This window comes from Dromiciops gliroides, chromosome 1, assembly GCF_019393635.1.
Source record: "Dromiciops gliroides isolate mDroGli1 chromosome 1, mDroGli1.pri, whole genome shotgun sequence".
NCBI lineage: Eukaryota > Metazoa > Chordata > Mammalia > Microbiotheria > Microbiotheriidae > Dromiciops > Dromiciops gliroides.
Window position 1 is genome coordinate 423,255,164 of NC_057861.1, and position 22,365 is coordinate 423,277,528.

General features: G+C 41.0%; 1 protein-coding gene across 2 annotated transcripts in view; it reads left to right on the top strand.

Moving 5' to 3' along the window:
• The window catches only part of PDZD2 (PDZ domain containing 2), a 514,363-nt gene that overhangs the window by 382,312 nt on the left and 109,686 nt on the right, over positions 1-22,365 (top strand). For both annotated transcript variants that reach the window (XM_043975400.1, XM_043975401.1), the window contains one exon: positions 7,085-7,249. In XM_043975400.1, coding sequence (XP_043831335.1) covers positions 7,085-7,249 — 165 coding nt within the window. The remainder of the gene's footprint in view (positions 1-7,084; positions 7,250-22,365) is intronic.

Below are 22,365 nucleotides of genomic sequence, written 5' to 3' on the forward strand. Positions count from 1 at the left end.
ATGATACAGAGGCACTTGGCCTCTTTGCCATTTCTGGAACAAGATACTCCATCTCCTGACTACCTTTTTTTCCAATTTTTTTCTCCCATGCCTGGAAGGCCATTTGATATCTGTCTCCTGGTTTCCCTGTCTTCCTTCTGCAAGAAGCCTTTCTGATTTCTATCTCAACACTTGGGCCTTCCCCCCTGAAGATGATCTCTAATTGATTCTATTATCTACAACATCTTTATACATAATTATTTGCATGTTTTCTCCCCTTTTTAGACTGAACTCCTTGAAAGCAGGGACTGTTTTTGCTATCTGTGTATCTCCAGTGCCTGGCACATTGCAGAAACTTAATCAGTGCTTTTTGAGCTGCTGACTTGCAAGGAGAGGAGATTTCAAGGTCACAACATAGGCTGGCATTCCATGGGACACCTGGGGCTACTGGGTTGAGCTCCCACTTCCCTCCTGAAATATCACTGGCCTCCACACCCTCTACTCTACAAAAGCCACTGCCTAATTACTTATGTAGATCCAGTGTGTGTGAAATCCAGAGGGCACAGGTGGAACTTGTTTCTGAATCCATTAGCCTATTTTTGCTGCAGTTGAGACAATGAAACAGGCCGTGTTATTGATAATTTAATGAGTTGGTACCATGGCCTAGAACTTCATTGACTTAATATAATACAGAAAGGTAGCCTGAGGCTCTGGAGGAGCTTCAGAGTGGCCTCAGCCAGTTCTTACATCACTGAGCTACTTCCAATTTGGGAATTATGTGTTTGTGCACGAGTGTGTGTGCGTGTGAGTGCATGTGCACACATGCATAGGCACATGCACACATGCTTTTTAGGTGTTTTAATCCTTGCTGTTACTTAGAGATGTCTGTGGCCTCCCTCTTCTCCTCCCAAACCACCTAATTTAGATTGCTAGAGGTCTGAGGTCAGGGACTAGCCCTTGCATAGAAACACAGGCGCCATACATAGAGTGAACCCATTCCATCCTTTTCCAGATAATTTCTAAATCAGGAATGAAAACCTTTTTGCCTATTAAAAAAAGCCATCATCCCAAAGAACACTTAATCAGCCACATACATAGGTAAAAAGCCACAATTAAAGGCCATGCATGGGATTTGGAAATTAATTGTTATGACTCATACCATCATCAACACATTTGAATAAGTAATCATGCATCAATTAATTAATTAGTTCATTCATTTATTTGTTTTGTAATGATTGGAATGATGCCACCTGCTGGAGACTTACTGTAGGAAAGCTCCACCACAAGGAGAAGGCCTCTGAGGGCAAGGCCATGTGGCTTTTCTTTGATGTCAGGAAGTGACATTTGCTTGTGGGAGGAAGAGGGGGCAAGACTGGCTCTCTCGCTCTTTTTCCTTAAGACTCAGGTGGAGAAGGGAGCTAGAAATGCATTCTCCCTTTAATAGATAGATGAATCTAGGCCTTTCTCTTTCTCTTCACCAAATTCTTATTCTCCTTAATAAATGCTTCAAAGACTAGCTCTTGCTAAAACTTATAATTTATCGGCGACCACTCATTAGATATTTTAGACAGACTACCTAGAATTTTAGTCCCTTACAGTTTATTCATTTGTTTGTTCATTCATTCATTCTATTTGCTTAATAGTTATTTAGTTCCTACTATATATAAGGCACTGGACATTATGGGAAATATAGAGATGCCAATAGCATAATCCCTCATCTTAGTCTTTCAGAATCATTGTCTTCCTTCAAGGCCCAACTCTTATATCTTCCTTTATGCAAAATTGAAGTTGTTTGCCATGTTACTCCATTATTCAAAAAACCTTAGTGGCTCCCAATTATCTTCTAAGGTAAAAACTATTTGGTTTATCATTTAAAACACTGTTTAGCAGAGTTCTAACTTTTATTACCAACCTTATTACTTATTATTCCCCTTTATGAGCTTTACACTCTGACCAAATTGGCTCTTTTGTTGTTCCTTGCACACAACATAGGCTATCTCCAGTTCTCCTCTCTGCCTTACAGAATCCCTGGTTACCTTCACTACTTAGCTAAAGTGACAGCTTCTCCATGTGACCTTTCATGATTCCTCCCTCCCATGTGCTGGTTCCTCCTCTGACCCCCCCACCCCCAATTATCTTGTATTTTTATGTTTGTTTTGTATATGCTTAAGGATGTACATGTTGTGTCCCCTGATATAATAGAAGGGGCAGGGATGGGGTCAGATTTTTGTTTTGACTTTGTATTCCCAGTGCTAGGCACGGTTCTGAGCACATGGTAAATAATTAAGACCTCTTTGCTTGACTTGCTGAATGTTAGAAATGCAAATTAATCTTACTAAACTCTATAAAGTACAGGGTGAGCTAAAAGTCATGAAGGGATCTGATGTTTTAATAAGTCTTTGAAAATTATTTTTCCTTTATTTTTCACCATTTATGAGATTTGATTTTTCACATATAATGTAAATTCATTTCCTATATATACTGTATATGATGCTATGGTATTATAAATTTAAAATAAAAAATATGTAGTTATTAAATATTTGTGACTTTTGGCCCACTCTGTATAATATAAGAGAATATTATATATATTTGACTATATTTTAAGTATTACACATACATTTTGGTTAAAATAGAATTTTGTATTACTATTATATAGAATATATTGTTTGTATAATTTTTATAATAAGTAATTTTATATATTATATAGAATATATTTTACTATAAAGTAATGAGAAGGGGCAGCTAGGTGGTTCAGTGGATAAATCAGCAGCCCTGGATTCAGGAGGACCTGAGTTCAAATCTGGCCTCAGGCACTTGACACTTACTAGCTGTGTGACCCTGGACAAGTCACTTAACCCTCATTGCCTCTTGGAAGGAAGGAAGGAAGGAAGGAGGAAGTATCTTGGTCTAGTAGACAGTCAGGTCTTCTACTTAAGCCTGGAAGATGTGGGTTCAAATTCCACCTCTCACAGACACTGGCTTTATGAGTCTCTTAATTTCTCATTACTCGGAGACAAAAAATTGCAGAGAAGGTACAAGCTTGCCCTTTTAGAAGAAGTTTCTTACCCAAGAGTTCCCTATACCAATAAAATCCCAGCTCTAGTGTCTATCTCTATAAATAATTACTATGTTAGTACCTTCACCCCACTTGATACATAGTCACCCCTTACTAGTGTGAGATTTAAAATTGGATATACGAGCATTAAACTCCCCCTTTTAACTTTTCCCTTATATATCTCCCAGACCACTAAGAAAAAGAAGCCTCTGAGCTTTAATCAGTGAGGGATTAGTTTTTATTGTTTGGGAATTAGACAACAAAAGGTGATACCAATTAGGGAAATGGGAAAGTAGAAATACAAATGAATAATCTTAGATCTAAGCTCAGTCTATATTCCTTTATAAAACTCACCCAATCCCAAACTGCCTGCCAGGCTGAGAACCAGCACTGAACACCAAACGCATGCGCCACCAGGGCTAAACTGAAAAGCCAGAGAGACTGAACTTCCGTTCCACCCTCAGTTTTAAGCTGGCGTCCCGGAAGTTCGTTGCAGTCTCCACCCCAAAAGGGAGGTCCTTCAAAAACCGCTTCGGTAGCATGTGCTCAACTCTCAAATGATTCTGCTAAAACTTCTGGTTTTTTACCACACTAGGCAGCTGACTGATGTGGGGGATAAAGCCATGGTCCTGGAGTCAGGAAGACCTGTGTTCAAATCCAGCCTCAGATACTTACTAGCTGTGTGACCCTGAACAAGTAACTTAACCTTTGCCTTCCTCAATTTTTTCGGTGGTAAAATATCCCTACCTTGAAGGGTTGTTGTGAGGACCAAATGTAAAGCACTTAGCACAGTGCCTGCCACATAGTAAGCACTAGATATTATTGTTGTTGTTATGGAGAATTGCCACATTATAGCTTACTTTGGTGGTGATGGGAGGTGGGAGTGGAATGGTGGTGGGGGTGTTGGGGAATGGTTCCTGGGGAAAGGTCTCAATCAGTGATTTCATCAGTGTAGGGAACTCCTGGTGTGAGAACTCTCTGCACAGATGCAGATCAGTAGGTGACGGGTCTGTAACTTATTGTCTTGGAGGATACCCCACATGTTGGGGCCCTCACCGCTAATACCGTTCAGGTCTTCCTGAGTGTAAGGTTGGCTCTCTCTTGGCTATCCTATGCCGTGGCTCACTTTGCACTTAGCAGACCATCACTCTCCACCAGATGAGTGAAAGCAGGGTTCCAAAGGTTGTATCAGTATCACTGGAAGATGAATTGGCTTCTCCAGGGCTGGTCCTGGCCTTTTGAACCCCATTCCTTGGTGGTCCATTAGAGTTCACATCTCAGAAAAGTTCCATGGTTTGGTTTTTTTGTCTAATAAATCTCCTTCAGTTTTTCAGTAGAGGCCTCAGCATGGGGCTCTAACAGAGACCAGTCCAGAGCAGGTTATGTTTGCCTCCCTGGAGCGGGGCACACCTATGGAAATTAGGGCTAATGCCATGCCTCTGATCACTTGTGGCTGCTTGACTTCTGTCACTGTCACAATGTCCTTTTGGCCTCCTTGCCTCCAGCCCCAAAGGAATACCAGGATCAAGGCTTTCATTGTGTTTCCTTCCTCCTGAAAAATGTGTGTCGGATGGGAGGGGGATACATTTATCTTTTTGCTGGAGTCTGGTCAACTCTGCTGAGCTGTACACCCTGCCCTTGGCCCAGAGCTTGCTATCACATTTCCTGAAGTAGGCCCATGTCAGGCTTTGAACAGCCCAACTGTGTTCCTGGGCAGAAATTGGGCAGGTCATATTTCTCTCTCCAAGGTTCCACCTACTTTATCTGTCCTACATGCACACCTGCAGATACCCTCCTACCAGACATAGAAAACCACAGGGCATATTGACAAAACCTAAGCCAAGAGCTTTGCACCTCCTTCAGACTGATGCGAAGGTCATTTATTTCCATATGTTTGTTGTGATCTTCTCCAGTCTCCCTCCCTTGCCTCTTCCACTTACTGTCTTTAATGGTAAGCCTTTTTAAGTCTCTAATTTGATACATTGATTCAAATAAAAATCTACTCCATTGGCAGTGAATATATTATGCCTGTGAAATAACAAGTAATGGATGGGAGAGAGAGAGAGAGAGAGAGACAGAGACAGAGACAGAGAGAGACACACACAGAGAGACAGAGACAGAGACAGAGAGACAGAGAGACACACACACACAGACAGAGAGACAGAGACAGAGAGAGAGAATGAGAATGAATGAATCAGAAACTCAAGGGAAGATTGGGCTGTCCAGAGCCATCATCTGGACACTGGCAAATGGGGCAATGGCAAATGTTTTTAATTGTAATTACTTTCTACTGAAAGGACTTCATAGTTATCTAAGAAATTAGGGGTTGGGGGGTGGTGTTGGAGATTCAGGGACCAGTGGTTTTCAGTTTCTTTATATCTACAGACAATTTGGGCAGGGAAGAAGCCCCGAAGACCACTTAACCCACCTGCTCCTACTCATCATCTTAAGAAGGAAATCTCCCCAGAATTACAGAGCAGGCATGAAACACCAGTGAGTGGTATCTGGTTTTCCTCAAATTGCCTATATATTAATTAGTCTCAGAAGCAGGAGCATAGTCGCAGTCATATTGTAAACATGGATTCTCTAAATTACCCCTGGACGGCTTTCATGGACCACACTTGGATATTCTTGGCTCTGCACAGCTCTGGGATTCTGGGTCAGCTTCCTTTGTAAGCACCAACCCATGGCCTCTTATGTCAGAGTCATGATACTTGACTGTGTCGGTTTTGTTGCTTGGGTTTGCCAAGGCTGATACACTCTATGAAAAAGTGATGGGTTAAGCAGAATTTAGGATCATGAAATTTAGAGCTGGAGGGGCTATTAAAGTTCTTCTTTTTCAACACTTTGGTTTTACAGATGGGAAGCTGAGAAGGGAATAAGCAGTTATTAAGCACCTGATATATGCCATATATGTGCTAAGTGCTTTACACATATTATGTCATTTGATCCTCACAACAGGCCTCTGAGATAGGCACTATTAGGACCCCTATTTTAGGGGCACCTATGTGGCGTCACAGTGGATAGAGTCTGGGGAGACTCATCTTCCTGAGTTCAAATATGGCCTCAGACACTTACTAGCTATGTGACCATAAGCAAGTCACTTAACTGTTTGCCTTAGTTTCTTCATCTTTAAACATGAGCTGGAGAAGTAAATGGCAAACCATGCCAGTATCTTTGCAGAGAAAAACCCCAAATGAGGCCATGGACACAACTGAAACAACTAAACAACAACAAACGATTGTCATTTTACATTTGGAAAAACTGAAGTGAAGTTAGAGGTTAAGTGACTTGCCCAAGGTCACACAGCCATTAGATATATGAGGCCTGATTTGAACACATCTTCCTGACTCAAGGCCCATCACTCTCTCTGTTGTTCAGTCATTTTCAGTTATGTCCAACTCTCCTTTAAGATAGTTTTGCCAAGCAAAATGGAATGCTGAGTAACTATGTGTGGTCCTGGAAATGAGTTAAGAAAATCTTAATCACTCTCTCCCTCTTCCTCTCCCTCCCTCTCTCTTTCTCTCTCCTTTGCAGAGGTGGAAGATGATGACTTTGGGATGTGGCACATAACACTGGATGTGGTTAATGTGTTTGCTAGTTGTTCTGAACTGCTTTTCCCTTCCTCTTTTAAAAAATCTTACTGTCTTTAATGGACGGCCTTTTATAGTCTCTAATTTGATGCATTGATTCAAATAAAAATCTACTACATTGCCAATGAGTGTATGCAGGTGAAATATGAGAGAGAGAGAGAGAGAGAGAGAGAGAGAATGAATGAGAATATAAAGGGAAGGTTGAACTACAAAGGGTGGCTTCCTGGGCAGGGGAGATGGGGAGAGATATATTGGGAAATGAAAATTCTGTAAAAACCCAAAAGATATAAGTAAATAGAGTAGCTGCCAAACTAGACTCTTTGGGCATTTTTTGAGTTTTAGGGCAAATTTTGGGCAAATGCCTGAGGGGCTGCCTGGACACTGGCTGAGTTTTCCTCTGTCTCTGAGCCGGACCACCACATGACACTTACTGGGCTTTTGATTGTATTCCCAATAGGAAAGCTCTGAAGTGGACTTCCTCAAATATCCATCCACAAGTTTGCCAGACCTGCTTAGTACTTATTCAGGCCCGGATGTTTCCTCTTATACTGATAATAAGGAGAACGAAGAGCCAGATGGTGAAGAGGAAAAGGGAGCCAGCCAATCGCCAACCCATGGAGCAGTAAGTGTGTCCTTGGGTGCCCTGGGGATTCAGAACTTGAGGTATATTTCCTAAAGAGAGGTGATCAGACCCATGAGAATGAGAACATGGTAGACTGAAAAGAGCCCTGTGGCTTCATTTGTAAAGAAAACTTGGTTTCCAGGAAGGGATATTATACTTCCTAGCTACATCATCAGAGCCTCAGATTTCTCATGTGTAAAATGGGAATAATATTTATAACATCTACCTCACAGAGTTTTGAGGAAAGCACTTTGTAAACTTAAAAGCAACATGAAAATGTGAGCTATTAGTAGCATGGCGTCGTAGGTAGAGCACTAGATTTGGCATCAGAGAGACCTGGATTTGAATTCTCCCTCAGATAATTTTGTCACTGTATGACTGTATGCAAGTCAACCTCTAGTTTCCTCATCTGTAAAATGAAGACAATAACAGGGTTGTCTCACAGGGGTGTGGAGAGGATCAATTGAGAAAATGTAGCTGTGCTGCTATATAAGGATGAACTCTTATTCTTGTTTTTATTATAGTATCCTTATTTTTCCTTGTATGGTGGAGGATAGATACGTTAAAAGGGGAAAACACAACTGCCTGAGCCAGAAAAGTGAAGTAGATGGGAATTGATTTCAGTTCAGGGATAACTTTCACGGGCATTTAATAAAGTGACTTTATGTTAGGGTAAGGTGACAATCTTGTTTGTGCCCCTTGTGACAGTGTGTGAAATCTCTGCTTTAGTAAGACACACCTGGAAATTAAAGGGAACTGAAACTTCTGAGAGGCTGACTTGCCTGGATCTCATGGTCTCAGGGCTTTTGAGCTTGAAAGTGAAAGAATTCCTTCTTTTCCCTTTTCCCCCTTTCCTTTCCTTTTCCCCCTTTCCTTTCCTTTCCTTTCCTTTCCTTTCCTTTCCTTTCCTTTCCTTTCCTTTCCTTTCCTTTCCTTTCCTTTCCTTTCCTTTCCTTTCCTTTCCTTTCCTTTCCTTTCCTTTCCTTTCCTTTCCTTTCCTTTCCTTTCCTTTCCTTTCCTTTCCTTTCCTTTCCTTTCCTTTCCTTTCCTTTCCTTTCCTTTCCTTTCCTTTCCTTTCCTTTCCTTTCCTTTCCTTTCCTTTCCTTTCCTTTCCTTTCCTTTCCTTTCCTTTCCTTTCCTTTCCTTTCCTTTCCTTTCCCCTCTTTCCTTTCCCCCTTCCCCCTTCCTTTTCCCCCTTCCTCCTTCCCTCTTTCCCCTTCCCCCTTCCCCCTTCCTTTTCCCCCTTCCTCCTTCCCCCTTCCCTCTTCCCCCTTCCCCCTTCCTTTTCCCCCTTCCTCCTTCCCCCTTTCCCCTTCCCCCTTCCCCCTTCCTTTTCCCCCTTCCTCCTTCCCCCTTCCTCCTTCCCTCTTTCCCCTTCCCTCTTTCCCCTTCCCTCTTTCCCCTTCCCTCTCCTCTCTTTCTCCTTTCCTCTCTTTCCCTTTTCCTCTCCTCTCTTTCCTCTCCTCTTTCCTCTTTCCTTTCCTTTTCTTTTTCCTTCTTTCTTCCCTCCCTCCCTCCTCTCTCAAAAAATCGGGTAGAAAGTTTAATCCTGTGATACTTAGTGCAGGGCTCTTGAGTCAATTACTTTGTATTTATCTTGCATCTATTCTGCAGTTTGCTTCACTGAGTACGTGTGGTTCACCATCCTCACCTCAGAAGAATGTGATTTTCCCTGAAGGCAGGGACACTTTTGATTTTTGTCTTTGGATCCTTTGTATTATCCTAGTCTGATCCTTGGCCCATGGCAGGCACTTGGTGAAGGTCGAATCAGAAGAGCATCATGGGACACTTTTATATAGCACCTGTGGCTTCTAGAGCCCCCTAATATCTATATTTCGATATCCTACTAAACCAGGTTCTACCGAGTATCCAGTGGGCATGGGGTGCTTTTGGTCAGTGACCAAGAACTCAAGAGAGACTGAAGGAGGACGAAAGTTAGCTCTTCCTTTTGATACAGATGGAACAGGTCCATGTGTATGAGAGATATGGGGAAAACAAAGCCACCTCTTTCTGAGCATCTCACTGTTAGAGTTATTTCTATATCTGTCTTATCAAAGAACCACAGAATTTGAGAGATGAAAGTGACCTCTTAGCCATCTAGTCCAACTCATCCATGAAAAGAATCTCTGCTCCAACATCCCTAACAAGAGGTCACCCACCTCTGTTTATGACCCCTACTAGATCCAACACTTCTCGAGGACAAAACTGGATCTTCTCTGTTCAGTTCAACTTAACAAGCATTTATAAAACACCTACTATGTGCGTGGGACATAAATATAAATGAAAAGAGAAAATGAAAAATAGTCCCAACCCTTAACGGACTTAGATTCTACCAGGGGAAACAGTACATGAATAGATAAGGAAATATAAGACAATCTGAGCAGGGAGAGAGGACTGACAGCTAGGGTGAGCATGAAAAACCTTCCATAGAAAGGAGCACATGACCTGAGATTTGCAGAAGCTAATGCTTTTCTGAGGTAGAGGTGAGGAGGTACTGTATACCAAGCATGAGATGCAATGTGTGTAAAGGCAGGGAGACAGTTGATGCAAGTGCTAATTTCTAGGAAAAGCAAGGAAGTCAGTTTGGTTGAAATATAAAATGTATGAATGAGATTGATGTGAAATAAGTCCAACAACACAGGCTAGAGCCATGCTGGAAGGGTTTTAAATGCTGAGTTGAGGATTTTGCACTTTATCCTAAAAGTAACAGGGGGCCATTGAAGATTATTGAGCACAGAAGTGATGTGGTCAGAACTGTGCTTTAGGAATATTATTCTGCCAACTTTATGAAGGATACATTAGAGAGGGAAGAGGATGAAAATGGACCAATTAGGAAACTATTTCAATAGTTCAGATTAGAGGTATTAAGGACCTGAATTTGTGTGGTCATTGTAATTGATCAGAAAGGGAGGGATACTAGAGATATTGTGGACGTAAAGTCAACAAACCAAATATATGTGGAATGAAAGAGAGGTATGATGTGAGGATGACTCAGAATGTCTGGGAAGAATGATGATGGTGTTTTCAACTAAAGGAAGAAATTTGAAGGAGAGATGGATTTAAAGAGAGAGATAATTTTTGATGTTGACTTGGAGATGCTTTGTGGGTATCCATATGAAGATGTCCAGAAATCAGTAGTACAAGGCCATGTGCATAATAGATTCTCAACAAATGTTCGTTGAATGACTGTATGGGTACCATAGATTTAATCTCTTCTTTTTAGCTCTTACTCTCTCTAGTAACCCATTCTTTCTCACCCCATTCCTTTTACACTGTGCCCATGAATTCCCAATTTGTGAGGATGCATTGGATGGTCATGTTAGGGCTTCATTGGTAGATTTTGCGGATCCAGATCTCTTATTAGGAGGAAGATTCTGCTCACCTACAGCAGACCTCTTCCCTTACTTGGAATGATCCTGTAAAAGATGAGGGGCTACTGACTAGGTCGGGATTGGTAGTCCAGTTTAGTTTAAAAATCTGTTTTGTCACTTTTAAAAAGCCTAGGTCCAGACTTTTTTTTCCAGTTCTAGTCTCCAGAATGTGCCATTGCATGAAAAAGAGTTGTTTTTTGTTTTGTTTTCTTTCTACTTGGTTCATTAAGCTGTTCCACACGTCTCTTACTGTCCAAGCTTGCATCCAGTCACAATGGAAACCTATGATCGTCTTTTAAATGACTGAATTTCGACTTTCTCTTCTCTCCCATCCTCCCCCGCTTCTCAAATTTGACATTCTCCATATGTCTTTTCCCTAAACATGGACTGAACCTATTTGAAAATAAAGTCTGATTGCCATTTATAGGAGCCATGAAAAATAAATAACAAGTGCACATTGCATATCCTCAAGGTTTGAGTTACATTTGCTCAACTTAAGTGCTCTGGAGGGAATGGCCAGACCAGGACTTACAGGTGCAGAAATAAGAAATGTATGGGTGGAATTTGACAGCCTCTTTAATCATTTCCATCTGTGAAATAAAAGACTTTCACGGTTTTGTTGATGAAAGCCTCAAAAGAGGTTTCATTGGTTTAATTGGCTTAGGAACTTTTTTTTTCTTTTAAATTACAAATCAAAGGAGACTGGGTTGCAAATGTTTGACCTGGATCCATTCTTGGGTGATTCAGCTATTCATTTAATCCACAGGCCTCAGCAGGAATGCCCTTAAGGAAAAAATGTAGGCTTGGTGAAGCTTTTCCTATTCTTTTGGGGTTATCCATCTCCCCTTTCAGTGTTTGTCTCTTCTCTTTTAGTATCATCTTCCCCACTTCCCGAAGACCCTTTTGATTTCCAGCCTGAGCTCTTCTCTTTCTGCTCAGAAGCCTCTTCTAGGTCGGGCCCTTCCATTTTCTTACTTCTCGACCTCTCGATCTAGTTCTCCCCCTCCTATGGCATTTCTCTGTCTATAAGCAACTAACCCTTTGAAGAGGATTCAGTTACTTTATTTGTGCTTGTGTGTTAATAGCTGATAGAGCTTTGTTTAGTTTCTGGGGACATTTATATTTTCACAGGGTCAATGTCTTAACCCAAAGGCATTAATGGTGGGATTTGGACATTAGTGATAGGCTGGTAGGGGATGGGATAGGATTTTGTTGCTGTTGGCAGGTGTCCTAGACCCTAGAAAAGGGAGACTACATTAAGCATTAGCTCAAGGATAAAGAAACTGAATTCTTAGGGCTAGACTGACTGACATCATTTCTTTGAGGACCAATCTCTCCATGTGGGGATAACATCATGCCTACTTTCCATGAAGTGTCACTGGGCACAACTAACTCTTATTTACAAAGTAATCTGAGGCTTCTAATAAAATGAGGTGTCCACATCAAGTCCTGCTCTAATATATGCCATTAAAACATAAATTTTTCAGAGCCCCAAGAGATGTCCAACATATTGGAAAAGCGTTTGATACAACAAAATTCCAGTATGACCTAAGAACGTGAACAGTCTTTTGGAGCCAGTAATAATGGTATTTGGCCCCATATGGTTTTAACCTCCTCTCAAAGGCCTCTTGTGCTGCATAAATGGCCTGTGGGTTCTGTTAGATGAGAAATACAGATGTTTACTCCCCCATGTGAATCTCCATGTACCCATTCATTTAAAATCTATTAAGATCTTAGGAGAAAGATGCTAAATAATGGTCAAACCTGGGGAAGAGCTATGGCTACAGACTCTGATCAAGCAAAGGAAAGAGAAACTCCTGAAAATGCAATCACAAGCCACCATGTTTGGCAGCAAAAGAGCAAGGGCAAGCTTCTAAGGTGTATTCCAAAAGTTTCGTGAGTTGATAGAACACAATCCATTTAGGGAGACTTAGAAAGCATCTTGGGGGCTACCTCCTTTAAGCCCTTTATTTCTTAGATGAGAAAACTGAGGTAAGGAGAGATTACATAAACTTATAGTGAACAATTTAAGGATGTGAATCGAGTGCTATATATAATATGCTGAAAGAATTCAGAGAGTAAAGAATATCACTGTGGGTCAGAGAAAAAGCCTTCGTAGAAGGGATTCATAAGCTTAGCCCTAAAGAAAAGCAGGTATTAGGTAGAAAGAAGAAAACATATGTCAGTAAATGAGCAAATGGGAAGTTTGCTGGGCATGTTTTGGGTGTCATAGGATCATAACTGGAAAGGTCTTTGGAGGTCACCTAGTCCCTAGCTTCTTAAACTGTGGGTTCCTGTCACTGAATTTGGGGGTTGTGAAAAAATGGCAACAGTAAAAGGTTATGCCTACCTATTTTATAAACCTATTTACCAGGAGTCATGTGAAATTTCTTGGGCAAGAAAAGGTCATGAGTGGAAAAAGTTTAAGAAGTGTAGTCTAACTTTATTTTACAGATAAGGAAACTGAGTCCCAAAGAGGCTAAAATGAATCACCTTATTTTTCCCATACAGCCCCATTCATATTTTGCTTCCTTTTGGAAGCCTTCTCCTGCCTGTCCCAGAGCACAGTGATCTCTCTCTCTTGAATTCCTGGATCATTTACCATATGCACCACACACTAAACACTAGTGTCCGCTTCCTTGTATGGTTGGTTTTCGTTTTATGTAGGGGGCTTACCTCTCAGTTAGACTGCACGCTACTTGAGGATAAGAGTTGGTGCATCTTTCTCTTTCTATGCCTGGTGCTTAGCACCTAGTCAATGTTAAAAAAAAATACAAGTCATTGTTGGTGATACGTGTGCTGAATGTCAAAGAATTGCAACATGTCGATGATAGTTTTGCTCTTTGGAGGGCTCTTATTTTGATGCTACAAACATCTGGACCCTGCTATAGGCCAGGCACTGTGCTAGACACTCAGGATACAAAGATAGCTGAATGGCTCCCAGAAGACCTGAGTTCAAATCCTGTCTCAGGCACTATATTTGCTGTGTAACCCTGGTCACTTAATGTCTCTCAACTTCTGTTCCCTCACCTGTAAAATGTGGGTAATAATGGTACCTACTTCCCATAGTTGCTGGGAGGATCAAAGAAGATAACTGGTAAAGAAAGTGCTTTGCAAACTTGTTGTTATCATCATTATTATTAAAAGGCAAAATTGAAATAGCCACTTCCCTCAAAGATTGTGTGATTGTAGACTGAGAGCTGGAAAGGAGCTTAGGAAGCTTATATTCTAATTCAAATTTAAACAATGATACATTACTAGAAAATATAAAACAACAACAAATAACATAGGATGACTTTGTCAAGAATTATAACTCTTAGGATGCATGAGAGAAGGACAGTGTCAGTATAACAAGGCACACACAACATAGTATCTTTAAAGTGATTGGGAGAGGGCAGCTAGGTGGTACAGTGGATAAAGCAGCAGCCCTGGATTCAGGAGGACCTGAGTTCAAATCCAGCCTGAGACACTTGACACTTACTAGCTGTGTGACCCTGGGCAAGTCACTTAATCCTCATTGCCCTGTCCAAAAAAGCCAAAACAAAGTGATTCGGAATTTGGTTCATTTTAATATGCGTGTTTAAAAAAATAACAAAAACAATGGAAGTAATGAAGGTCACTGCTAGATCTGCAATTGTCCCAACCTACTACTAGGTAAGGAAGAGATTGTTTAGCCTATCAATCAGAGGGTCTGGATTCTGCTTCCAGAGATACCAGAGGGATCTTTTCTAAAGGTTTCAGAGCCACAGGCATTGGCAAAATCATGGACAACATCTGGATGGCCACATCTTGAGGGGAAAAGTTGTAGAATCAAGAGTCTGGAGAAAAAGGGAGAAAAAAATTAATCTGGGTGTTGCCATACTGTGTAAGTCTGAGGTCACGGCATCATTAAGTCTAACACCAGGAGCAGGAGCATCCCAAGCACAGTAATAAGGTGGAAATCAATTAGTGTGGCTCCATTAAAGATGTATTTAGTGTTATATTTTGCTAGAATTAGTGGTTTGTGGAATAAAATTTGTGTTAAGTGTGCCTTTATAAATATGGGGGCGGCTAGGTGGCACAGTATATAAAGCGCCAGCCCTGGATTCAAGAGGACCTGAGTTCAAATCCAGCTTCAGACACTTGTCACTTATTAGCTGTGTGACCCTGGGCAAGTCCCTTAACCCTCATTGCTCCGCAAAAAAAAAAAAAGTATAAATGTCTGGATGCTCTTGAATATTTCACGTGACATTTTAAAGTTATTTTCACATTGGTCTGGGTTAAACTGTGTTGAAAAGTACCTAAGTGTTTTGCAAAGAAAATAAGAATGGTTTGTTTAGGTATCCTGATGATTTAAATTTAGGTGAGTCAACATGACTAATATGGAATTATGTTTTATATGATTGCATGTATATAACCTATAGAAAATTGCTTCCTGTTTTAGGGAGGGGGAGAGGAGAGAGAGGGGAAATAATTTGGAACTTAAAATTTAAAAAAATATAAAAAATTATCTTTACATATAATTGGAAAAACATTAAATACTATTAATAGGTAAATTTAGGTGAGTGATTCAAAGACCAATAAAGACAAAAAGGGGGTAAAATAGAACCTGGGGGGGACAACTAGGTGGCGCAGTGGATAAAGCACTGGCCCTGGATTCAGGAGGACCTGAGTTCAAATCCAGCCTCAGACACTTGACATTTACTAGCTGTGTGACCCTGGGCAAGTCACTTAACCCTCATTGCCCTGGAAAAAAATAAAACAAACAAAAAAATAGAAACTGGACTTGTGATTTCAGTGGTTCTGGGAACTCCCAGATGAAGCAATGCAGTTTAGGACCTTCTTTGCAATTTAAAGTCTGAAAGAGTTGCCTGAGAGGTTAAATCACTTGTCCAGAGTTCACAGAGCCAGTATTTATCAGAGGCAGGACTAAATTCAGACTTTTAAGGCTTTTAGACCACCTCTTTATTTTGTTATTGTTTAGTTGTTTTAGTCATGTCTGACTCTTTAGGACCCCATTTGGCAAAGATACTGGAGTGGTTTGCCATTTCCTTCTCCAGCTCATTTCACAGCCGAGGAAGTGGAGGCAAACAGGGTGAAGTGACTTGTCCAGGGTCACATAGCTAGTACTTATCTCAGGCTGGATTTGAACTTAGGTCTTCCTGACTCCAGACCCGGTGCTCTATCCATTGTGCCATCTAGCTGCCTCATTCTCTATCTATGCAGCAGCTAACTGGAGCAGTGCATAGAATCCTAGACTTGGAGACAGGAAGACTTGAGTTCAAATCCTGCCTCAGGCACGTATAAGCTGTGTGACCTTGGGCAAATCACTTAACTTTTCTTATCCTCAGTTTCCTCAGCTGTAAAATGGGGGTGTTAAGAGCATTTACCTCCCAGGGTTGTTGTGAGAACTAAATGGGATAACACCCATCTTAAAGCGCAATATACAGTCTAGCTATTATTGCCATTGTTGTTGTTGTGCTGCTTCCACAAGGGTGAAAAAACTGTATAAATTCAGGCTTTCATTGGAGGAGCAGAAAAAGACCAAGGCCTAGCTGAAATATAGATAAGAATGAAAATGGTAATAATGCAGAGAGAAGTAAGAGTAAGGGGCCTCGGCCCTTGCATGGAAGTGTACCTTTTCCTTTTCCTCAAGCCTGGAGTTTTAGGGAAGTGGGGATGGGTTTTTTTGGGGAAAATGCTGACAGTAAAACGAGCTTCCAAATAAAGCAACAAAGAAGAAGCTACTCGCTGCTGTGCTTTCAGCTCTCCCTTTTGGGACTGAGTAACTATCTGGCTCTCTACAAGGTGGAGATGGTACCACAAGATGGTAGTAGAAGCTGCCAGGTAATCTCCCAGGGAAGGCTTGGAAATCTCCAGGCCTAGCGAATGCCTCAGGCTGTCTACCTCTAGGTCGCTGGTGGCTTGGGAGCTGTGGTTTTGCTGTTGTTCAGTTTTTTCAGTCATTTCAGACTCTCCATGACCCCATTCAGGGTTTTCTTGGCAAAAATACTAGAGAGGTTTGTCATTTCCTCCTCCAGCCCATTTTACAGAAGAGGAAACCGAGGCAAAGGGGTTAAGTGACCTGACCAGGGTCACACAGCTAGTAAGTGTCTGTGGTTGGATTTGAACTCAGGTCTTCCTGACTCCAGGCCCAGCACTCTATCCACTGCACCATCTAGTTGCGTGGTAGCTGTGGTGGAGATAGAAATTAGACAGAAATCTAATTTCCCTGGTGTCTGCAGAGAATGTGGGGATTCCTATGTTCTCTCTCCTCACACAGAGCATTCTGGTTAACACCTCATTAGCAAGTGGGAGAAAGTGATGAGATCAGACTGTTTAAGCAGGAAGAAGGGTATTTAGGGCTGGTTTGGGGCAAGGAAAAATTTAAAGATCTGAATCACCAAGGGGAGGTTAGCAAAGTAACAACTGAAGTGAGGCTCAAGGGGCTGGATTGCAGTCTTGTCAGGTGAACTAGTGGAAAGAACACTGAACTCTAAGCCCCCGAGACTTGGGTTCTAGTGCAGACTCTGCCAGTAACAAGCTTGTAAACGTGGGCAAGACATTTCTCTTCCCCTATTAAAATGATCATAATAAAACTTTCCCTGTTTCACCAGGCAATTGTATGCTTGTGTGTAAGGGGGATGGGACAATTAAGGGGAGAACAGAAGACAGAGGTGTGGAGGAAGGGAGAGACAAGAAAATTCTTTGGTGTAGCGATATTATTAATCCACTTGAAAAATGTAGCAGGGAGTTTGGGGAGGTGACACTTTACTACCTGTGTGATACTGAGCAAAAGTCCCTTAACCTTTCTCAGGTCTCAGTCTCCTCATCTATAAAGTGGGTTGGAATAAATTACTTCTAAGGTTCCTTCTAAACCTAAGGCCCTAACTCTAAATGAATCACAGAGAATCATTTCTTCCTTGTGAAGCAAGGGGTTTTTAGCCTGGCTTTTCATTACAGACTTCCCTGAGGGGACAGGAGGCTGTAGGAAGAATCAGGACCTCCTTGGCCATTGGTCTAGTCTCCTGCCTCTGGGATACCTGGGCAAGGTGGTCAAGGGTGAGGATACCGACCAATTTTACTGCAGCTCAGAGGTGAGGAAGTGTCTTGGTCCTTCTGAGTTCCTTGTCCTGGGGCTTAGGGCCAATGAGAGCAAGGCAGAAACTTGGCTATGGGTCCTCCAACCCTCTGAAACTGCCCTGGCTTTTTTTTTTTTAATTTTTTTTTTTTTTAGTGAGGCAATTGGGGTTAAGTGACTTGCCCAAGGTCACACAGCTAGTAAGTGTTAAGTGTCTGAGACCGGATTTGAACTCAGGTACTCCTGACTCCAGGGCCGGTGCTCTATCCACTGCGCCACCTAGCTGCCCCCCCTGCCCTGGCTTTTTTAGAATTTATCCTCATTAAGGGGAATTGTAGCATTTATGAATGACTCAGAGGTTCAGCGATAAAGAGCTGGAAAGAATGGTAGGACTCAATTACACCCACCTTTCAAGGAGAGAATGGAGATCCTGAGAGGAGTTCAGCTCACCCAGTTCTTGTTGCTCTCTCAAGCACCTATTTCTGGTTTTTAGGACTAGGGCTGCTGCTGATGGTAGAAAGTGAAATTGAACAAATCGGCAGTTTAGTGAGGGCAACAATACATGTGACTCAGGGATGTCCCTGGGTAGAGTGTCCTTCTCATACCCAGATCACGGCTGCTATTTCCCCTCATGACCCCACACTCCTAAAACCACTTCCCATCTGACCTTCCATTAGGGTTGGCCTAAGGCAGCAAATGACCCTGGCACCTGACCTGTTAGCACTTGTTAAAAAGGTGAAGAAGGGAATGATTCTAGATAGGAGAGGTTGATGAGGTGAAAGAGGAAACTGAGATTTTTGTTAACTGAACTGGGAGGAAGTAAGTAAGCAATACACATTTGTTAAGTGTGGGTGTTAGGGATACCAAAGGAATAAATAAAACATCCCTTGCCCTCAGGAAGACTCTGCTCTATCAGGGAAGATAGCGTATAACTATAGATATATATAAAGAATAAATACAAACTAAATGAGAGGTCCTTTAGGGTGGGGTGGGGTGTGTGTGTGTGTGTGTGTGTGTGTGTGTGTGTGTAATATTAGCAGCTGATATGAGAGGACAGGAAGGAAATGGAGAGATTTGAGGTTCTTGAGAAACAGGAGGAAGATCAAAAAGTCAAGAATAATTTTTTTTAGGCTGGATTAAGTTACTCTGAAAACTGGTAGAGCTTCGAATTGTGTACACTTCCTCGGTTGATTTGCTGTAAGGCTTGTCCCGACTTGCTGCCTGGCTCCTGCTGCATCTCCAGCCAAGCAGTCCTCAGTTCTCAAGGAACTGAACAGCTCAGAAGGGAGGAGCTATGGCTGCGCTGAAAACGGAATATTAGATTGAATAGTCTCCCAGCCAATTTAAATGAACATTTTATGTTCCATTACAGTAAGCATTTTCAAAGGAGAAGTAAATGAATTCCTTCACTGTGCAGGCCGGTTGCATAACAATCTTTTCTAGCTTGAAAAATTCCTTTGAGTTCTAGTAAAAATGAAATGTGGATTGCTAGAACATATGATCACGAAGTGTTTTAGCCAAAAAAATCACTTCCCTTTACATAAATAATATTGCAAAGAGCACACCCTGTGCTGAATTTTCACCCCACCTTGTCCTAAAACAAGCCACTTAAGATTTTGCTTCGCAGAGCTCAACTGTGGGTGCTTCTTATGTGGTGATCAAACTAAAATAATAATGACAGCTAGCATTTATGTAGCATTTTAAAGTTTGCAAAGAACTTTACAAATATTATCTTATTTTTTCACACAACAACCATAGGAGGTTGGTGCTATTATTGTCACCATTTTACAAATGAGGAAATAGAGGCATACAGTAATTATGTGACTTACCCACGGTTGCAGCTAATATATGTCTGAGGTAGAATTTGAACTCAGGTCTTCCTGACTGTAAACCCAACACTCACTCCATCCATCGCACCACCTTAGCTACTTCTTAAAATTATCAAAAGTCCCTCCCCACCTTCACCACCCTTGTAATTCTGATTGCTTCTACTTTCTGGTCTTAGTTTATTTCATGTTTCATTTGGGACTTAAAATTTATGGTCCATATCCAACAGAGACTAGAAATATGGGAGAAATCAGCAATTTGAAAAATGGCATCTCTGAAGTAAAGCACAATGGCACTATCTGGCATAGCCCAAGTTATGGCATTTGTACTGGGCAATAAACAGCACTGAATGAGAAGAATGTGGTTCATCTGCATGTGTGTATATTATAAAAGGGCAGTCAGGTAGTGCGGTAAATAGAACTCAGGGCCTAGAGTCAGGAAGACTCCTTTTCCTCAGTCTAAATCTGGCCTCAGACACTTACTAGGTGAGTTGCTTTGGGCAAGTCACTTAACTCTGTCTTGGGTTTCTCTTCTGTAAAATGAGCTGGAGAAGGAAATGGCAAACGACTCCAGTATCTTTGCTGAGAAAACCCCAACTGGGGTCATGAAGAGTTGGACATGACTGAAAATGACTAAACAACAATAATATTATTGAATAATCATATTTCTACCAAAACTCACAGGATGCAGCCAAAGCATTTCTTAGGGGAAACTTTATATCTCTAAATGCTTACATGAATAAAATAGAGAAAGAGATCAATGAATTGGGCATGCAACTAAAAAAATCTAGAAAAACAACAAATTAAAAATCCCCAATTAAATACTAAATGAGAAATTCTAAAAAACAAAGGTGACATTAATACAATTGAAAGTAAGAAAACTATAGAATTAATAAATAAAACTAAGCTAGTTTTATGAAAAAATTAATAAAATAGATAAAAATTTGGTTAATTTGATTTTAAAAAAAGAAAGAAGAAAACCAAATTACCAGTAAAATAATCATGTTTCTGAATGGTGCTAAGTTTTTAGTTTTTTTAAATATGTTTGCTCATTTATGAAGAATGACTGGGAAGTATAGATTGGACTGACCCTCATTGCCCTAATATTACCACAGAGGCAGGATGCTCTCACTAAACTAAGATATTAGTGATTATTTGGTTTTCCCTTCAGTGGCAGAATTGACTTTTGGCAAAGCATGAATTTTGAATTGGACAAATGAGTTTGGGGTGACTGGGTGAAGAATTGGGAAGGAAATCAAAAGGCTGTGTTCCTTTTCAGCGTGCCTTCTCCAGCACTGTAGGGCAGAGGATGAAAGCAAAGGAAATCAAATCCCCAAAGCTTGGGAAACTCAAAAGTTCTAAAGAATCTCAAACTGATCTTCCATATCAAACCTAACTAGTATTGCAGAATGAACAGGAAGAATAACTGAACATTAGGACTGAAGGGGGCATGGGATAGGAGAGAGTACTTGAATAAACTGTTTGACTTGAGTTTTATGGATGAAAACTGATTTACCAACCATATAGCCATATAAATAAAGTTACATAGATAGAAAAGAATTGTAAAACTTGCATTTCCATTTCATTGCTCATGCATTCTAGTATCTTAGTTAAAAAAAATTCTTCTCTATTCTGGTTCTTCCACAGATTATGAACTTTTTTTTTTGTTTGCATTGACCCAGATTTGATGGATTCAGATGAATATTTTTAAGTGCATAAAAAAATACATAGGATTATCAGAATGTTTTAAATAGTTCACTCATTCTGAGTTAAGAACCTGATCTCTACTCCTTCCAGGCCCAATTCACACCCTACCTCCTAAATAGGGAGCCCTTATTGATCTTTTCCATCTCTGAATTCTTGCAGTACAGTCTGTATTGAACAATCTGACCCTATATAGGCAGTTCTCAAATTTAAAATGGACTGTGTCTCAAGAGGTTGTAGTTAAGTTAATTTGGAAATTGATTCCATGGGGGAAAAATGCATTCCAGTGTTGTTAAATAGTGCACCACAAAAGGTGGCTTTTAATGCATGTTATAGTTGAACTATAGTGTTAGCCTGAGTGCTGGAAGTAGGAAATCATTTGGAATAGGAGGAAAGAGGGGGGACAAAGGTTGCTCCTTCTTTACTGAGTAAGAAGCTGACCTTGGGGAACACTGTGAAATTTGTGATTCTTTTGGATTTTATACCTTTCCACTTCTTTTTCTACACCCTCTCCGACTTCCAGGGTACCTCTCTTCTCATCCCACCTAAGTTCAATTCTGTGACAATTCTTCCAGTCCTACTTAGTCTGTGCAAAGTTCCCCATGTACTAAAGTTTTGCTTTGTTTTTCCTTCCCTCCACAAAGCAGCCAAATGGTCACCTCATGATCACCCAGCTAGGAGGTTTCAGGGTGAAGATAAAGAACCCAGATCTCCCATCACTCCCAGTCTAGAACTCTCACTGGTACCATTCTGCCTTGTACAACACATATAGTTAGGATCATAAGTCTAAATAGACGGGACCTTATTCACCATCTAGTCCAACATCCCTCATTTGAAATTTAAAGAAACTGAGGCCTAGGGAAATGAAATGAATTATCCAAAGTCACAACGGGAATAAACAGAAGGGGGATTTGAACCCAGGGACTGTAACTCCACAGTCTTTCCTTTGTCCCACACTGCCTATTATGCTATCTTAAACTATATATTTATTACTTTGCCTTATACTACTACTTGTATACCTCCTAAGTATCTAAGTCCTGAGAACATAGCAGATCTCAAAGTTTATTGATCAATTGAAAATAAGTACATTTATTTAAATGTATTTGTCTTGCCCCCATTCTTGCATGTCAGCATACAAAATGTCCCAAAAGGCTT